The sequence below is a fragment of the Podarcis filfolensis genome (genome assembly GCF_964270895.1).
Source record: "Podarcis filfolensis genome assembly, chromosome: 1".
Classification (NCBI taxonomy): Eukaryota; Metazoa; Chordata; class Lepidosauria; order Squamata; family Lacertidae; genus Podarcis; species Podarcis filfolensis.
In genome coordinates, this window is record NC_139604.1 from 72,526,475 (window position 1) to 72,547,595 (window position 21,121).

Sequence of the window (21,121 nt, forward strand, 5' to 3'; positions counted from 1 at the left end):
CACAGCAAGAGAAGGCCTCCAGAGATAGGAAGGGAAAACAGAAGCCTATGTCCTTTCTTTACTGCTGAAACTGCCTTCTGCCCTACCTCAGAAGCCTGAACACGACTACAAGGCTCTTGTTCCAGGCTGACTGGAGCCCTAAAATTGCAGCACTCTTCTTTAGAGAAGTTGCAACATGGTATTAAGAGCACATTAAGACAAATCATGTTGGATCAAACCAAAGGCCTATTGAGTTTACCATTCTGTTCTCAGACTGGTCAACCAGCTGCCTATAGGAAACCTGCAAGCCGGACATAAGCGCAACAACTTCCTCTCCTGTGATTCCCAGCAACTGGTATTCAGCGGCAATTCTCAGTGAGCAATTTGAATGGCACTCAGCTCTGTTGTGCATTGGATGCCATAGTTGTTGGTCAAGGTCAAGGACACCAGTGTCCAATGCATACTCTATGGGGCTGGTTTTACTTTATATAGCCGGATGATGTGGACAGGACCCTTGCAACGATACCCACTTCTTGGACAAGTTGATGAAGAGAATGTTGGCAGGAGTTTCTGCAGGAAATGGATTATCTGGATCCATTGCAATCTGGGGTCAGGTGTGGTGTTGGGAAGGAACCAGCCTTGGCTGCCCTGGTGGATGACTAGTACCAAGAGTGGCACAGAGATACTGCAATTCTGCTTATGTTCCTCAGTCACTTAGCTTTCGATACTTATCACCATAGTGTTCTCCTTGACATGCTCTTTGGGATGGATGTTGGCAGTGGCGTAGCGTGGGTTGTCAGCACCCGGGGCAAGGCAAGTAATTTGCGCCCCCTAACCCGTGGATTTGCCCTAACCCCAGATGTTGCGCCCGGTGCGGCCGGCCCCCCCTGCACCCCCCACGCTACGCCACTGGATGTTGGGGGCACAGTTTGCTCCAGCCCACAGGGTTGTGCCCAGAGTACAGCACTGGAAGATTGTGCTACAGCCACATGGTCTTCACACAATGGTGTGTGTGACACAGGGCATGATCTTCTCCCCCTGCCATCTTTATGAAGCTGTTGGGAGTGTTCATTAGGACTTTGGGGGCAAAGTGTCATCAGTATGCCAGTGACACACAGCTCTAATTCTCCATAACAACTGAATCAGGAGAAGCTGTGCAAGATCTGGATCATTGTCTAGGTTCAGTGGTGGAGTGGATGAGGGCCATAACTGAGTTTGAAAATAAAGATACAGTGGTACCTCGGGTTACAGACGCTTCAGGTTACAGACGCTTCAGGTTACAGACTTTGCTAACCCAGAAATAGTACCTCGGCTTAAGGACTTTGCTTCAGGATGAGAACAGAAATCGTGCGGTGGCGGCAGCGGGAGGCCCCATTAGTTAAAGTGGTACCTCAGGTTAAGAACAGTTTCAGGTTAAGAACGGACCTCTGAAATGAATTAAGTTCTTAACCCGAGGTACCACTGTACTGTGGATGGGGGGCGTTCCCCATGTCTGGGAAATTGGCAAATTGCCTGTTCTGGATTGAGATCAGATTTGTTATTTTTGGGGGGTGGGCACCTTGTTGCTGGAGACTCAGGAAGCCTTAGTGGCTAGGAATGCCTTTTACTAGCTACAGCTGGTGTTCTAACTACAGCCAGCCTTGGACATTGGTAGCCTGGCCATGGTGATTTGCTGTCAGAGCAGGAGTCAGATACAGGTCAGCAAGAATAAGCAGAGTCAGTTGTCAGTGATGTTAACCCTTTAGTCAAGGAAATGGCATACAACTCAGCAACACTTCCCAGTAGGTCTTGCCCCTATAGCACAGTTGCCAGGACTGAAGGTCCCTGCCACCCACTCCTTCTAAGGCTACTCCTCTCCTGGATGTTTCCCAAGCAGTCTCAAACTGCACCTGCCCATCTCCCCCCTCTGTTCGGCTCTCCTCATTATCCTGTGTGTTTTTGGAGACCAGGGAGGAGGGGAGCTTGTTGCAGCAGGAGAGGCAGACTCCTGGGATTTTTCAGCAGTCTATTGACCACCACCCCTGCTTCTGCCTCAGCGTCTGAGCTGCTCCTTGTCATAGGTTCTTCCTGCTCACCAAAACCTGTTGTCCCGTCAGTATCCAGCACCACCTCCCAATCTTCCCCCCATCATCTCCTCGGTGTCCCACCAATCCCTGGGCTCTGAGCTTTCCTTTTCTGTGTTTTTCCTTGGGGGTTCCTTGGCTAACGTCTCCCATCATTCCTTGTCCAGCCAGTGCCTGACATCCATGCATTGGTACCCTTAGGATTAGATTATTGCAATGCATTCCAGGGGCCTCATCTGGAGGCTCCAGCTGATGCAAAACACTGTGGCTAGAGTATTGATAGGGCAGACTGACACCAGAGCATAACTGCAGTGTGCAAAAGCTTGCATTGGCTGAGCATATGCTCAGGTTTAAGGTTCTTGTATGGCTAGTCATTGATATGACTATGTATGGTCAGGTTTAAGGTTCTTGTATGGCTAGTCATTGATAGCTTAATGATCCTGGAAGTTATCTAATCATATTTTAAAGCCATCCAAATTAGTACCCACCACTGCATCTTGTGGGAGCTAATTCCATAGTTTAGCTTTTTTAAATATTCCATATTTAAAACTATTGCAGATTACTTATGTAACACTCTACCAGTCTGAAAAAAAGCCAAAGCAGCTTAATAATACCTATAGAGCGATTTTGAAAAAATAAAAATAAAAATCCCAACCTATAATACATTTAGGAGTTTTCAAATCGATATGTTGAAGAAACTCAAGCCTCTTGTAACATATGCTAGCTCTCTCCTCCTCCTCCTCCTCCTCTTCCTCCTCCACTCCCCTAGTCTGGGAAGGTTTATTCATTTTCTTAATACTGTTTCAAACACATTTAAGCATATAACAGAATACAAAATGCAGAAATATGAAAAGGAGCAATCCTCATCAGGGATTTAGGCTGCAATTCTATAAACACTTTTCAGGCAGTAAAGGTAAAGGTAAAGGTACCCCTGCCCGTACGGGCCAGTCGTGTCCGACTCTAGGGTTGTGCGCCCATCTCACTTAAGAGGCCGGGGGCCAGCGCTGTCCGGAGACACTTCCGGGTCACGTGGCCAGCATGACGAAGCTGCTCTGGCGAGCCAGCACCAGCGCAGCACACGGAAACGCCGTTTACCTTCCCGCTATAAAGCAGTACCTATTTATCTACTTGCACTTAGGGGTGCTTTCGAACTGCTAGGTGGGCAGGAGCTGGGACCGAACAACGGGAGCGCACCCCGCCCCGGGGATTCGAACCGCCGACCATGCGATCGGCAAGCCCTAGGCGCTGAGGTTTTACCCGCAGCGCCACCCGCGTTTCAGGCAGTAAGACCCATTAAATTGAGTGGGGCATCACGTATATAATATTGCCCTGTGATTCCTGCCCCCATTTTTGTTAGAAAGGGAAGGAATTGGACCCAGAAGGTCCCAACTGAAATATATCCACTCACATCATCTTTCATTGCATCATTGCTCCAAAATAGCCTAAGACGTATGAAAATGAGGCTCAGTCCAAACCTCTGCAAAGGTTAGTGGCAAAATCAAGGAGCTATTCTATGTGTTTCTATTTATTACATGCATATCCCTCCTTTCCTCAAGGAGCTCAAGGTGGAGTACATACTGCAGGTCTTGTCCCCATTTTATCCTCACAGCAACTTTATGAAGTAGGTTAAGCTGACAGTGACTGGCCCATGGTCCTTCTTCGGTGAACTTCATGGGAGAGTCGGGATTTGAACCCTGGTTTGCCCAGGTTCAAAGCTAACACTCCAGTCACTACACCCACACATGGGAATGGCCAGTGGTGGTGGTGGGGTTCCCCTGAAATCGATGTTACCTACAAAACAATTTTATTTGTTCCCTAGTGTCTATACTAAATAGTTTTTGGTTTTTTTGCTAATAAGTCTCTCTTTAACATTAAGCCTGTCCTTAGCATTCTGTTTGCAATATACAAATGTACATATTTGTATGTAATTATAAGCCTAATTACTCCATAATTGCAAAGCTCTTGTAGATGGTGCCATCATCATTACCACAACCACCATCATTTTCTCTGAGTGCTGTGATTTTTTTTATGGTGCCTGTGTGTTATACTTGAACTGACCACTCTTGGTTCCCTGCCTAGAGAGTAGTGGTCATTGGGTTCATGGAAGCTGGCAGCATCTATTCTATGAGGCTGCAGATATGGAACGTCCCCAAACATTGGATATCTCTGTGCACAGTACAGTACCAAGCTGGGCAGTCCAGCGTCTCCGGACTGGTAGAATTGTATTTCATATACAGGAGGACTAGAAGGAGCAGATTGCTGTACAGAGGCACTGTAAGAAATGTGCACAAACTTCCCTACATGCCGAAGGGCAGATGGGGCCCATCCAGGAGAAGCAAAACTCCAATCTTAAGCCTTTCAGGATATCTTTGGGAGAAGAAAAGGCTAAGGAGTAAGCCCTACACGAATCCTATCTGTGCTGCCACCACTGTGCACCAAACGTGCAGGTGATTACATGCTCTCACACAGTGCCTGTGAGGATCTGCCCCCAATACATTTTTCTTGCATTCGCAGTCAGAATGCAGAAAAACAATGAGCAAAAGATGCTTCTATAAGAATGCTGTTTGAAGATGCACTACACAGTGTGACCTTAAATGAAACTAGGGGTGAAACATCAGGGCTTAGATTGAAACATTTTAAAAGTAGGCCATGCTGGAAATAGACATACATGGTACTGAGCAAATGCCAAGATTCCCCCAGACTGCAGAGCAGAGAGAGAGAGAGAGAGAGAGAGAGAGAGAGAGAGAGAGAGAGAGAGAGAGAAAGGAAGCTGGGTTATTCTATCATTGTTGCTCAGAGCTGCCTTTGGCTCTTCTGCAACTGTCACTAAGCAGCACTCATTCCATCAAGCTCCCTGCACTGTTTCCATCCCAACTGGTCATTATAGGAAAAACTAGTACCTGAGCTTGTTCCTTTCCTGCTCCCTCCCCATTCCCCTTTCCTTATATGTCATCTATTTTAGATGGTTTTTCATTGATCTGTAAAGTTGCTCTGGAACCTCAGGCCAAATGTGTCCAAGTCTCTCAGGATTCTTTGTAAGCTCTGCATCTTCTCCAGGCAACACCTCCTGAAGGGCCTGCTCTACACCCTCCATGAGTCCTTTTGCTTGGCCGGAATGTTTCCTTGCACTGTGATAACTTCTTTTGCTTGCCAGGAGGAAGTGAGTATGAGTGCACATCCATGCAAAGTTTTGATGGGGAACCTGTGAGCCTCTAGCTGTCACTGGACTACAGCTGCCATCAACATTGACCTTTGGCGTGGGGCTGATGGGAGCTGAAGCTGCAACACAGCTCAGTTGGTGGAACATGAGACTCTTAATCTCAGGGTTCTTGGTTCGAGCTCCACTTTGGGTGAATTATTCCTGCAGTGCAGGGGATTGAACCAGATGACCCTTGTGGTCCCTTCTGCAATTCTAAGATTCTAAGATCTAAAGGGCCACAGCCTCCCCACTACCACCACCTCCCAGTAACCAGCTTGTGCTTTATTTGGCTGGAATACAGCCCGCTATACAAAGATACGGAAAACAGTGGCTTTGTAGACTGTGGAAAAGTTGGCAGGAAAGGATGGCAGGAAGGGTGGTATGCAGGCTGGTGGAGAGAAACAAACTGCTATGACTGTTGGAAACACAGCTTAAATTATGGCAAGTTGTTGTGAGCAGCCGCTAGCAATGGAGGTACCTTGTGCTTGTGAAACGGTTTATTCCCACCCCTACTTTTTATCCCCCAAACAGCTCTGTGAGATTGACTGGTCTCAGAAACAGCAACTGGTCCAGGGCTACTATGAATTCTTAAAGCTAAAAAGGGACTTGAATCCAGCTCTCCCCAATACCAAGTTTTTAGGTATCTGGTTGCGTTCTCTGCCCCAAATCAATGAGGGCTGGCTGCAAAATTATGCATTTGCCTGCTTGGTCATAGTTTTAGGACCCACCTTGCTTCTGTGACAGTAAGTTTTAAATTGCTTTTAAATACTATGTTTTAATTGTTGTAACCCACCCGGGGACCTTGGAGTAAAGGGCGGATTAAGAACAACAGCAACAACAGCAACAACAAACTTCCAAGTTATCTGAATCAGGCACTCCTAGTTTAATTTTTTTTAATGATAAGTAACCGGGAGCTGCTTCCTCTCTTATCCTACCAGAGCTCTGTGAACCTGTCCCACGGAGCAAGCAGTTTGAATTCTCTCTCTTTCTCTGTCCCCCTGCTCCAATCATTAGGGCCATCAGAAACGATGTCAGAGGTTTTTGCCCAATCCCAGCTCTCTTGCCAAATTCGCTTGTTGGGAAACAAAGTCCAAGCGTGGAAAAGAAAGGTAACAATGCCTATAATCTCTGGGGGCCCCAATCCCTTCAAATGTTTTACTGCAGGGGCCAAAGGGACCTGGCCCCCTAGGAGTTGGAGCCTATGGTTAGTGATCAGAACTACTTGTTCAATTCTGGAAGCACTCTGCTGACCTCATGTTAATTGGGGATGCCAGGAAGCAGCAATTGTCAGCAGGAAGAGCTGCTGTTTGAAGCTGCATTTTGAAACACTTCACTCATTCTTCTCCTGACTCTGCAAACCAGGTTCCTCATATCCGTTGTGAGTCCTAGTTGGTCACCCCATTAGTCTGGTGAGGTGCTTGATGCAATATCTAACCTGATCATGTAGAATCAGTTTGTAGATGAGGCCTGTATAGACTTCTAAAGATGACTTACATCAACTGGGAAGATTTTACTCATGGTGCTATGTCCTACAGAATACCACTTGAAAATGGGTATTTTCCACAATTGTCCCTGCACTCTGGAATGCCTTTCCCTCTGCCATACATGAAACATCATTCACTTCAGCTGTTTGTTAAAATTTATTTTCTTGTCAAGGCCTTCCCTGACACACAAGATCCTATCATTATAATATATATATTTATCTGTGCTTTATGATACCATTTTAAGGTTTTTATGTTTGCATTTTAGTATGCTGTTTAGAGATTTTAAATATTATGCTTTTATAATAATTCAAAATTAAACAATTCAAGCATGGGCAAGCCAGGAAAGGTAGACAGAATGCTTCTTACAGGCAGTACTTTTGTTCCTATTTTCCCATTTCCATGGGTGGATTTAAATGACAATTGGAAAACAGGTGAATACTCTGAATGCTTGTTTCTTGGTGTGTTGGTGTCAGGAACAAAAAAAACAACAAACCATTTTGAGCAGAGGACTTTGCCATTTCATTAACCTGTGTGTAAGCATGTGCATGCCTGTCAGTGTATATGCATCAGATGTGTTTCTGTGCTAAGTGCATGTTAAGGTTGTGTGTGTCTATCTATGCTCCAGGTGCATGATTCCAGACCTTTGCTAGGATAATGTGTCCCCCAAACTTGTACAGTGGTACCTCGGAAGTCGAACAGAATCCGTTCTGGAAGTCTATTCGACTTCCAAAACATTTGGAAACCAAGGTGTGGCTTCTGATTGGCGGCAGTAAGCTCCTGCAGCCAATCGGAAGCCGCATAAGCCGCGTCGGACATACGGGTTCCAAAGAACATTTGCAAACTGGAACACTAACTTCTGTGTTTGCAGTGTTTGGGAGCCAAAATGTTCGACTTTCAAGGCGTCCGCATCCAAGGTACGACTGTATTGCTTTTAATGTTTCAATTCTAATTTGCCTTGGTTTTGCCATAAAAGGCAGGGTAGAAATAAACAGCAGCAGCAAGAGAACACTGAAGATGTCATCCCCTCACAGTCTGAAGAACAGCAGTCCATTTCACCACCCTTATGCATGTGAAGATCAGGCCCATCCACTTGCAGTGGGACTGACGTAAGAGCCCTGTTTCTCCTCCTTTTGCACAGGTACATATGCACTTGCCAGGAACGGGAGGCCAATCCAGCTCTCCCTCTTGCCTATGCAAGACTATATTCTATAAGGGGAAGGGAAATGAGGAAAACAAGGCCCTGGTCAACCCAATGCTCACCTTTCAGCACATAAACAGCTGCATACCTGTGTGGGTGGATTATGCCTTTGGTCTATGGATCCCTTTAAAGCTTTACATTAAATAGGTAAAATGTAGGTCTTTAGACTGTTGAAGGTTGCATATCTGTTAGGAAATGGTCATAATGGAAAGAGGAAACTTCATGCCAAGCTTGAGCTATTTCATTTAATCTGAAGAAACAGTCCTGTTACTTAATGTATCCTACAGAACATTTGTTTATTTACCAAATAGGGTGTAACCATTTTACTATTCAGTTTTCCTTGATAAAGGGACGTGGGTGGCACTGTGGTCTAAACCACTGAGCCTCTTGGGCTTGCTGATCAGACGGTCGGTGGTTCGAGTCCCTGCGACGGGATGAACTCCCGTTGCTCAGTTCCAGCTCCTGCCAACCTAGCAGTTCGAAAGCACCCCCAAAGTGCAAGTAGATAAATAGGTACCGCTCTGGTGGGAAGGTAAACGGCGTTTCTGTGTGCTGCTCTGGTTTCGGTGTTCCGTTGCGCCAGAAGCGGCTTGGTCATGCTGGCCACATGACCCGGAAAAACTGTCTACAGACAAACACCGGCTCCCTCAGCCTGAAAGCGAGATGAGCGCCGCAACCTCCGAGTCGTCTGTTACTGGACTTAACTGTCAGGGGTCCTTTACCTTTACCTTGATAAGGAAAATGACTGCTAAACCAAATTACTGTTGGTTAAACAATATTCTAGAAGTAAAAGAATAGGTATTTCACCTTGTGTAGAACACTGGGTATGTGTGTGGTGCAGCACTTATTTCACAGAGCATGTGAAACAAAAAACAACAACATTTAATATAGATTTCACTGAATGATCTCCCCCTTTCCTTTTTGCTGTTGAAAATATATTCTTTGGGTTTCTATGCCAACTTGATCTTATTATTTCAAATGCCTGTTCTGATGAGTGTACTTTATATTTATGCATGTTATATTTAAGTTTGCACTCACCAACAGAGTCATATATTTTAATGATATTTGGAAGATTGTCTACTAAATTAGACCCCATTAAGGACATTTACAATTAATAATAATAATAGCTTGTAAAAAAGCTAATTTAATAATGCCTAAAGGTTTTAGAATTTATAGAGGAATAGTATATAAGATTCCCTAGCTTATTTACATGAAAAACATAACTGAGTAACTAAAGTGTTAATCCTTTTATACTTGATCTATTGAATATCTGCATAGGTCCCCATTCAAATTGTGTTGAGAAGTTTTGCTTCATATTATATATAAGGCGAAAGGAGAAATGATTTGAAAGCTGTAGCGATATATGGGTATAAGAATGTAGATGTCTATTAGCTTTATGAAACTGACAGCTCAGTTCTGAAACTTTATTTTGAATAGATTTTAAAAAGGATTTGCGTCTTTAGAAATAGTAAAAATAAAAAATAAAACAGACATATCTTTGAAAAAGAAAGAAAAAAACTCAATTGTTACCTCTAATGAAATAGCGGGTGACAAAACAGTAGTCTTTTTGATTTTGATCAGAAAAATAAACTGGTAGTGACAGGATATGATGGATAGATTTGACATCCTGGCAAATCACTGTCATTGATTCAATTATTCTAATTCAGAATAAAAGCTGTAAACAGTGTGTGTTTATGGTACAGTGGATTTTTTTAAATGATTGACATTCATCACATTAGACAGTTTTAAAAGCTATGTCTCCATTTTACTCACAGCGTTATAAAAAGTAAATCATTTAACCAACACTTTAGTTCCAATCCCATCAAAATACATTAACATTATTACAGTAAGCATTTAAGGTTTTGTGGGGAGCATAATTCAGCCCAACTCTATAAAATGACAGTTTAAAAACCTAAGTTTCAATCCAAAATGAACTTAGTGGAAAGTTCTATCAAGGCTAATTCAAAATAGAACTATATAGAAAGTAATTTTCAGGTCCCACTTGAAAACCATTTCCAGATAGCCACCTATTCACATAGTTTGTACATTAGTTCTAATACAAAAATGCAAATCTTGCTGCTGATAAATATTTATACATTTTACCTAGGGAAAAATTCATATGTTTACAAATAGTATATACAGAATAGTATGGAACCCTGAATTGGTTTTGTTTTCTGCTGCTCTGTAGACTTCTTTCTAGCTCCAATGCACTCCCCTGGTTTTCTAGCATTAATGTAGCTGTCAGTTTGAATTTCAATCTTGAATAATGTCTGCTGACATAATTTCATATTGCTGACTTCAGTTGTTTAGGATTACTGTTTTGAACTATATTGAAAAGCAATTCTTTGTATATGTTTAGTAAGTTTCACTCAAGCAATTTAATATATTTATTAGCCCATAAGGCAAAGTAATTATCTATAATGTATTTTACCATGAAAAATATTTTATCATATTACTGATAACGGAATAGGTGGAAAATACACAGAAATTTAATGCTTATAGTATATATGGTACTAAATAAGGTGTAATTTTTAACAATGTTTTTTTAGGGCAATGATTGTCTCATATTAAAATAACCCACTTTTAAAAATCTATGATTTTATTTAATATACATAATATTGATATACAGCATACAATAGTTGTGTTAAACATGCAAAGTGTAATTCTTTCATTTCTCATTCATTATCTGAACTTTAGTAATAACAGTAAAGTTGATGGCAACAGAAAATTCTGCAGCTTCAAAATGGCAACATATTTTACATCTTTAAAATGGCATCAAAATATAGGATGTGTTTGTTAACTGTAGAAACATCCAATACAACATTTGCAAATATTTTTAAAAAACAGAATGGCGAAATAAGGCACACAGCTTGCTATATATATATATATATATATATATATATATATATATATATGACTACTGGGTCACAATCATTAAGAAAAATATTTACATAAGTCATTAACAGTCATAATTAGAGTGTCATATAAATCGGAGTAAAACTGCTAAGTAGAAATCACTAGAAGTCCAGGTGCTTCTTGCCTATGGCCATAGCAGTACATCCTGAGCTCAGCAGTTTGGCAGATTCTGCCAGATCCTGTTTGCTTGTGCGGCTCACTGTGTCTGACAAGTCTGGAGGCAAATGCAATTGCTATGGCAGGAGATTTCAGGGAGTTGGGGGGGGGGGGAGAGAGAGACAGAGAAGAGAGAGAGATGAGAGAGAACATAGTTGTAATTAGATTTGCTTTGGATATTACACATTTAAAAACATAGTACTATTCCCTGCCAGTGAATACCTATTACAGCATAACAAATACATATTAGAACAGTTTTCAAAAACCAGATTGTCAGATTCTTTTATTTCATATATTGATCTACAGGATACTGGAATTTTTCAAATCAAATTCAGCTTTCTTCATCAGTACATTCAGAATGGAAATCAAAGGCCAAGACCCAAAGAAATCAAAATTACCCCCATGAGTCCCAAAAGGGGTATTTACACTGCAATCCTAGGCATGTTTACCCTTGTGCAATTTCCTGAATCCAATGGTAGGTGCATACAGAAATGCGGCCTTGTAATGCAATTCTAGGCATGTTTATTCAGAAGTAAGTCCCACTTACTCAGTGGGCTTACCTAGTATAGGATTGCGGCTATTTGTGGGAGCCTAAGCACTAGTGAATTCAATGAGACTTGTTTCTGAGTAGACATTTATAGGTTTGCAGCGACTTGTTTTTCTCAAACAACGTTCCTGCTCCTATACCAAATGGCAAATGGTGTTCCAAAAAAAAAAGGTCCAAAATTTCACTGATTTAGTACAAGAGGTTTCCGTGAGCCAAAGCAGATCTTTGATCCAAGCTTACATTTCCTGCATTTATTTTGTTATCTCCAGAGACCTCGTCTCCTACATCTTCTGTCTCCCATTAAAAATAACTAATTAGTTTGAACAGTTCTGTATGCCCAAGGGGCTTTGCATTTGTTGAAACAGCGTCTCTTTGATGCCACACGGCAAGCCACTTTTGAAACTGAGGGGACTCTCAAAAGCAGATTGTGACTTAACATGGAGGCAAGTTATTTAATGAAAAAAAGGCCAAAATTCCTGTTGTGTGTGCCTAAGCATCTGGGTACATTTAGAGTAGCTCTTTGGATCCTCGCCAAAGTATATACTGTGAACAAAAATAAATTATACATATTGTGTGGAATACACCAAGTGGTCTATTCATCCACAAGACTTTTCCCCGTCTTCTCCCCTTGTGAATCACTAAAACCATTTTGGGTCACCCCAGCTCTCCAGAGCAGATTTAGGGGGCACACGGGGGGCACAGTCCTGTTTCATACCTGTTGCATGCCTTCAACAGCTAAGCTGAATCCCACTCATTAAGTTATTTTAAACACAACAGTCAACACAAACACAATAATCTTCACAACAGAGAGAACTGTTTCCAGCTAACAATGAAACATTTCATGCCTTATTAATAGTCTTTTTGCAAGGGGAGCTAACATGGTATCCTCCAGCCCAGAGAGTTTGGACTACCACTTCCTTAAGTTTCAGCTAACATGGCCAACAGTAATGGATGATGGGAGTTGTAGTCCTCAACATCTAGGCACCACACTGACTATCCCTAGGCTAGAGTGTTACGTTCTGTGTTGTGCAACCCTCTACATGTCTACTCAGAAGCAAGTCCTATTGAGGTCAGTGGCACTTACTCCTAGGAAAGTATGTAAAAGATTGCAGCCTAAGTAAGTTCAACTTTAAAATGCCTGTTTGAAACAGCAAGTGCTGTTGATAATCACAGTGTTAAACTCATACCAATGATGAGGAAACTTAGCAAAGATGTTAGATAGATTGAAATCCAAAAATATTAGTCCTGGAGCTGTATTGGTATAGTCTTCTATTAAGACATTTCCGGGGCTTCTCTACTACTACTCAGTAGTTTATTATTTGTAATTTGCACTCATTACAAGTTGTCACGCTGCATTCCAAGCCAGTAGTTGTTTTCTATTTTTTTTAAGGATTAACTTTTATCAAGAGTACAGTGGTACCTTGGGTTAAGTACTTAATTTGTTCTGGAGGTCCGTTCTTAACCTGAAACTGTTCTTAACCTGAAGACCACTTTAGCTAATGGGGCCTCCTGCTGCCGCCATGCCAAAAATAACAAATCTGATCTCAATCCAGAACAGGCAATTTGCCAATTTCCCAGACATGGGGAACGCCCCCCATCCACAGTACAGTGGTACCTCGGGTTAAGAACTTAATTCATTTCAGAGGTCCGTTCTTAACCTGAAACTGTTCTTAACCTGAGGTACCACTTTAGCTAATGGGGCCTCCCGCTGCCGCCACCGCGCGATTTCTGTTCTCATCCTGAAGCAAAGTTCTTAACCTGAAGCACTATTTCTGGGTTAGCAGAGTCTGTAACCTGAAGCGTATGTAACCTGAAGCGTATGTAACCCGAGGTACCACTGTATTTATAAAATGGGACATTTGTGTGTTCAGGTTTGACAAGTAATTCACCCGCTTGCAGTTCACAGCTTCCTACTGCAAAGCACTTCCAACTTCTTCCCATGAACAGCCACAACTCTGATGAAATTGATTGCTACTGCTATTTATTTCTTTAGCACCAAGAGTCCTCTAGGCTCTATGCAGGCAAAATGTGGTTTGAAATGTAAAGCACATTGGGGCAAAATAGCCAGAGTTCACATATATACTGAAGGGGTTGGAACTGGCAGTGACTGATCAGGAAAAGGATCTTGAGGTTCTAGTGGGTAGCTCAATGAAAATGTTGATTCAGTGGCAGCTGTGATAAAGACAAATTCTACATTAGGGATCATTAGGAAAGGGATTGAAAATAAAATGGCCAACATTGTAATGCCTTCATGCAAATCTATGATGCAAACACACTTGGAATACTGTGTATAGTTCTGTTCACCCCTATTGTGGAGTTAGAAAAGGCTCAGAAAAAAACGGAAGCCAAAATGACCACGAGGAACTCTCCTATGAGGAAAACTGACAACAGAATGGCAATGTGTCAGGCAACCTAGTTGCTCCAAAGTGCCCTCTTCAGCACTGTGGAGTTTGCATTGCTCTTCAGCATTGAGGTGTTGAGGACCATGAAGCAGACTGGATGCCGAGTGGTGTACAACCTATCATGAAGATAACACGATATGCATTTGAGCATACAAACGTGTCTGCTGCATGGCAGTGAGGACAGCAAAGGAAGCACACTTTGCTGCCTCCATTGCATTCTCAAATACTTGTCCAGCAGAGCTATCAACAGTATGCGTTTGTTAACAAAATTACCGTATTTTTCGCACCATAGGGCGCACCGGACCATAGGGCGCACCCAGTTTTTAGGGGGGGAAATCAAGGGAAAAATTTTTTTCCCCCAGCCCCAAAGAGCAGCGTACAGGCTGCGCACAACCTCTCCTTGCCGGAGGGGTTGCGCGCAGCTATGGAGTAAGCCAAAGCAGCTAGCGGGATGGATCCCGCTCGCTGTTTTGGCTTCCCCTTTAGCCCCACGCAGCCTCTCCCGGGAGGGAGAGGCTGCGTGGGGCTAAAGACTCCATAGCTCCGTGCAGCCTCTCCTTGCCAGAGGGGTTGCGCGCAGCTATGGAGCAAGCCAAAGCAGCTAGCGGGATGGATCCCGCTCGCTGTTTTGGCTTCCCCTTTAGCCCCGTGCAGCCTCTCCTTGCCGGAGGGGTTGCGCGCAGCTATGGAGCAACCCAAAGCAGCTAGCGGGATGGATCCCGCTCGCTGTTTTAGCTTCCCCTTTAGCCCCGTGCAGCCTCTCCCTCCCGGGAGAGGCTGCGTGGGGCTAAGGACTCCATAGCCCCGTGCAGCCTCTCCTTGCCGGAGGGGTTGCGCGCAGCTATGGAGCAAGCCAAAGCAGCAAGCGGGATGGATCCCGCTCGCTGTTTTGGCTTCCCCTTTAGCCCCGTGCAGCCTCTCCCTCCCGGGAGAGGCTGCGTGGGGCTAAGGACTCCATAGCCCCGTGCAGCCTCTCCTTGCCGGAGACGCTGTGCAGGGCTTTCCTGGCTTTACTGGGAGGTGGGGGGATTCACCCACCTCCCGCAAAACCGGCAGAAGCCGCGCAACTCCTTTAAAGAGATCGCGGCTTCTCCTGGCTTTTCTGGGAGGTGGGAGAAGGGACTGATGCGGCCAGTCAGTCCCTTCTCCCTCCTGTGGAAAAGCCCGCAAGAGCGCACGGAGCTTGTGTGCAGCTCTTGGGGGCTTTTCCCGCCTGCCTCCCCCCTGCATTCGCTCCATAGGACGCACACACATTTTCCCTTGCTTTTTAGGAGGGGAAAAGTGCGTCCTATGGTGCGAAAAATACGGTACATGAAAAGTTTCCAAGACACACTGAGGATAACATTGCTCACCTCTTTGAAAATTTGGACACCATTGTTGTAACCAGTTTTAGCTTTTGAGGCCTCCTGAGAACATGGCAAAGCGCTTGTAGCTGTTTGGCTGACTTTATGCCCTTTTGCCCCATAGCTAATTGTGGGGAATAGGGGTGTTGCCCAGGTAGATCCATCTTGTGGGAAATGCATCATTATGTGAACAGCACTGGACAACCATAAGGCTCCCAGGCAGTTACATTATGGCATGCTGCAAGGTACCATCTTGTCCCCAATGATATTTAACATCAATATGAAGCGGCTGGGAATAGTCATTAGGGGATTTGGAGCATGCTGTCATCAGTATGCTGATGACACCTAGCTCTATATTCCCACTACATCTGATTCAGGTGTGGCTGTGCAAATAAGTGCAGTGGCGAGCTGAATCACCTGAATCTTGATAAGACAGAGGCCTTGTGGGTAGGTGGTTCCTGAGTCTGGAATTTAGGCAATTACCGCGTAAGTGCTCCTTCACCCATGGATGTCACTGAAGGCCCAAGAGGTCACAATAGTTAGGGGAACATTTTTTCATATTCAGATGACATGCCAACTGTGGTCATTCTTTGATAGGGATAGTCTACCTGAGGCATAGGCAAACTTGGCCCTCCAGATGTTTTGGGACTACAACTCTCACCATCCCTGACCACTGGTCCTGTTAGCTAGGGATGATGGGAGTGGTAGTCCCAAAACATCTGGAGGGCCAAGTTTGTCTATGCCTGGTCTAGCCACAGAGACCAGATTACTGCCATGTGTTCTATGTGGGGGCAGAATGCAACAGGTAGGTTGTTAATTGGACATTCCCGCTGCAAGTATGTGACACTACTTTTAGAAGAACTGTAGTGGCTGCCAATTTGTTACCAGACCAGGTTTAAAGTTTTGATATTGGTATTGACCTCAACACTTTAAATAACATGGGACCAGGTTATCTGAGGGAACAATCTCACACACAGCCCTGCCTTGTCACTCATTTCTTCCTGGTTGTGCAGCAGCTTGCTGAGGTCTGTCTGGTGGCAACCAGGGGGAGGGCCTTTTATATTGTGCCCAGCCTAAAGAATAACCTCCTGTCTAAGCAAGGCAGGCAAAAGCAGACACCAAAATACCAACTATTCATGCTACTAGTGATTTCAGAGACAATAATGACAGGTTTATGGACTACACTGAATAACAAGGATATATCATTTTGGATTGAGAAAGTTCTGTTAGAATGTCAGTACAGGGATGGACCTTTTACCACTTCGAAGAGAACATACAAAAACCAAGTCTATTTCTGCTCAGATAATTTATTCTATTCCACCGAAGGAAATGGAGAAACCTACTCTCAAGAATGGATAGTGTATTTTCCTGCTAAAGGAAAAATCTACTGCTTTGTGTGCAAACTTTTCTCCAACCTCAACTACAGCTTTAGGTTCTACTTCATTTGATTACTGGCATCACGGTTATCTTGTTCAAACCCATGGAAACTAAAAATCATGTGAACCCTATGCTAACATACTGAACAAGAAAGCATGGTCAAACACTCACATCAAAACTGGAATAATTTGAATTCATTTTCATGCTTCAACTTTGGACACATTTGCTAGACCAATTTCATAAAGTTAGCAAGGCACTCCAAAGTTCGCAAATTTCACTGAGCACAACTGCAAATATTTACAGCTCACTATTGCAGTTTGTATCAAACACTTGGGCTAATTTACCACATTTACCAGATGTAGAGTACAAGACATCAAAAGAAGGCAGAGAATATGGGAAAACCCAACAATGATGGGCATAGCCAGGATTTATGTTGAGGGGGCAGGCTTCACGTTGGCGGGTGGGGGGTGGGAAGAACCTCAGTCAAGTATTTTTATTGATTTACTTAATCTGGGGGCAGTTGCCCCCCCTTGCTGCACCCATGATGATGGGACAAAATCCAAAGCTTTAGGCAAACCTTTTCCATGAGACAAGTTTAGGATAAATTCATTTAACCCTGTAATTAATGCTCTTGAAGCTAACCTAGACAGAAAAGCAGTAAAGGAGTGTAGCTGGCAATTTTTAATTTTTGGAGAACCTGCAAGCAACCAAGGAACAGATTCACAATGGCAGCAAGTATCCAAAGGATGTTGACCTTAGCACTTCCACCCGTACATCAAATGAGCTCACTCTGAAAATGAATATTTCAGCCACCAAGATATGTATCAAATAATATTCTAGGAGAAAATTAGAACAGTTTTTCTTTTCAAATGTGGAAGCAATTTTCAGATTGTTCCTGTGTTTAATGGTTACAAACTGCACTGGTGAAAGATCATTTTCTAGACTAAAAAGAATAAAGAATGATCAACAATGTCCTAAGATCAGTTGTCTGATCTAAGCATTCTCTGTATAGAAAATGATAAACTGTGACTTACTGATTTTAATGATATAATTGATAAGTCTGCATCCAAAACAGCTCAAAAGAAACTGTTCTGACTTTTTATATAGTTACTGTTATAACATAGCTATGATTCCCCTACAAATGTTCTGTGCGAATGTCTTCATTAATCCCATATTTTTGTAAACTTATTAAAGATTATACAATTATAAAATATTATACAATGATAAAATGTTTTTATTTTACCATTGTATCATCTTTTATAATTGTATAATCTTTAATAAGTTTTAAAAGTATGGGATTAATGAAGACATTCACACGTAACATTTGTGTATCAATGCTAAAATTTCAGCAATAGTCTACTTTTATTGAGTAGATAAAGACGAGAACGATGTTTTATTTCTCATGATCAGATACTATTAAGTTTGGGCCTCCCAAGGTCTCCTAGGCCTAAGCCTCCAGTTGCTTTAATCCAGGCCTACCTGCAGAAATTCATAGGCCAACATGAAGGAGGATGGCAAGAATGCCCCATCACGACCTTCTGCCCGTGTAGAAAGAACAGAAGTACTGTAAAATGGTGCCTCTAAGTTTAAGATGCTCGTATTAATCTACAAAGCCCTTAACAACTGGGTCCCAAATACCTTACGGACCACTTGACTCTTTACGTCCCTGCCCAGACTTTGTGCCTTTGTTAGTGGTTCCCTCGTGGCTTGGATGCACTGCTTGTATCCATCAGGAGCCACATGTTCTGTACTGTGGGCCGTATTCTATGGAACTCCCTCCTAGAATATTATGGTTGACAGTACTGAAGGCAGCTGAGAGTTCCTGCAAAACCAATGGGGATGGCACTCTAGGGTGACTAAAGCTGTCTCTGTCCCAAAGCCAAATTGAAATGATACTCTTTATCATCCAGAAATACTCGGTGTTGGGTTGCTCCCACTTGATCAAGCACCTACTCTAGAATAGTAGACTGGCTGGAAATGTATTATTTTGATGCCAGGATACAGTTTTTTAAAAAGCAACTTCACTACTGCCTTTTTCAAGCTCAACAGGCTCACACCTTTTCACAAGGAAGCATTTACCACTTCAGCCACTCACTGGGCCACACCACCTCGGGTAGATTACCTTAGCCAGAAGGCAAAGGGTCACGTACATACATCGTGGAACTTACTTCTGCAAGAATCCTGCCCACATTCTCAGGTCATACTAACTGAAAAGTATTCAAGACCAATGGGCAAGCAGGTAGGTACATTTACTCACTCTGCTTTAACTGTGGCTTCCAAGTTGGAATGGATGTGAGTGGCTTTATCCACAAAGTGCTTTGCAAATTGGTCACAGCAGGTCATTGAGTGGTCCCCTAACTCCCCACTCTCCAAAAACAAGGTGCAAATATCCCTTAACCACTTGGAAAACCTCTGCTAGATAGCCCTGAGGACAGAGCTCCTGACCATATTGGTTGGATTCATCATGAGTTGTTCTAGTCATCACTCCTGTTGTTTCATCACTTAAAGCTTCCAGGACCACAGAGAGACAACTTGGTTCTACTAACAGGGAGAGGATGTTGAGGAGTGCTTGTGTCATTTGCTCAAGCAATTTCCCCCACTGCAGAGTTTGACTAGATACTTGGCAGAATTGCCTACAGAAGTGACAGAAGAATCTTCAAGCCACCTCGAACAATCAAAAGGTATGTATGAGAATTAATATAGTTAAGGCCTTTTCAAGCATACCTTTTTCCTAGCCATCTTTTCCATCTGGAATATTATAGTAAGATTAAAATAAAATATAATTTAAAACACAGTATATTAAACCATCCACTTAGCTTGCCAAACACGCTGCTTGTTCACAGTCATTACAGAAACAAAAATAGGTGTCATTAGATTGAGTTGAGCAAATGAGTAGCTCGTATGAAAGTTAGACGACTGGCCAATGCATTTCCAAAGGATCTTATATAAAGCATCTTTGAGAGTTTGTGAAGTGTTAACTTCAATATATTCAGTGCCCTACAATCTCAGAGGGTTGGGCTTGAGTTGCGATTCAATGTATACCTACTTGGGAGTAAAACCCAATGAATTCAGTGAGACTGACTTCTTGATAAACAAATGTAAGATCAGGCTGTTGAACAGTTATTCCTTTATGCATGATATATGCCCCTATGATGTAGTCTCTATTAAAAAGCGGAGTGGGGTGTTAAACCCCTTGCCTGTGACTTGGAGTGAGTAGATACATAATAAGAGAAGGGCTCTAATAAAACATTTGATGTTCACACCAGGGAGAGGTGGGCTCATTTGGTTAAAACTTTTTAAAAAATTACTTCAACTTAGAAAAACACAAAAGTAGAAAAAGCAAAGGAGATTGCAGACCTATATCTCAATATGTGGAACAGAAGCAGCAATTTCCTTAGAGGTACCAACAATGCTGTGGCAAAATAAATCTTGAAAGAAACAAAATCTAAATGGTCTTCCATTAAAATATAAGGTGCTGATATATTAAAGGCTATATTTTTGTCAGTGAACTTGTGAAACAAGAACAAACCATGGTCCTTCCAACTCTACAATTCTATGATTCTATGAAATTGCCATTAAAACATACTCTGAAGGAATATGAAAGCGTTTTGTTTTTAAAAAGTTTTCACATTTGTCCAGCTCAGGCCAAAACACAGAAGGTTCTCTACTTAATTATGATTAGTTTATTCAGACTAAAGCAGAGTTCTAACAATACAATGAACCAACAATCAACTAAAAAGGAAATGTAAAGAGATTTTGTTTATATGAATATTTCATACAGAGGTGTATGCATATCTGCACATTTTTGTGTTCCTGATCTACGGTACTTTATTTCTTTAATTTAATGACAAGAATATAACATGCATATGAGAAGCTATCATATTACTTGGTGTAATTATCTTTTATCAACATCGTCTTACCCAATTTTTTAAAATCTCTGTATTTGACTATTAAGCCACAGAAGAGAAATCAAGCAATGCCTAAGCCAATGAAAAGAATTCCTGAGGCGATGTAAATTACTAGACTTCACTAACAATCATGCCTCCCCTAACAGACTGTATAATGCAATATAACCCACATTAATTAACCATATTCTCTTATAGCTAATTAAAATAAGTGAATTCAGGAAAAAGTTGCTTTGTAGATTTCTTTAAGGTATCAAACACTGGAAAATTTACTAATTTATTTTAGGGAGTTAATCATTGAGAGATTTAGTTTTGTAGTACTATGCATGCAAAGTACAGGTACAATATATAAGCAAGCAACATAAAGATGTATAGGCAATCACTTGCGTAAAGCAAACTTGCAAATTACACTACTTGTTTCTGCCAGCACCACATGCTTATTACATTACACCTAACAGACTAAGGATGCAATCATAAGTGTACTTGCCTGGAAATAAAAAGTTTCATCAAAATTAATTTGAATTAGGATCAGAGCGTAAGGCTGCAAGTGTA

The 21,121-nt window shown here is 42.3% G+C and overlaps 1 protein-coding gene across 1 annotated transcript in view; it reads right to left on the minus strand.

Annotated features, from left to right (window-relative positions):
* Positions 1-9,666: 9,666 nt before the first annotated feature.
* The window catches only part of ELP4 (elongator acetyltransferase complex subunit 4), a 151,068-nt gene continuing 139,613 nt past the window's right edge, over positions 9,667-21,121 (minus strand). The window contains exon 10 of the mRNA XM_083599773.1: positions 9,667-11,072. Coding sequence (XP_083455899.1) covers positions 10,941-11,072 — 132 coding nt within the window. The 3' untranslated portion in view covers positions 9,667-10,940. The remainder of the gene's footprint in view (positions 11,073-21,121) is intronic.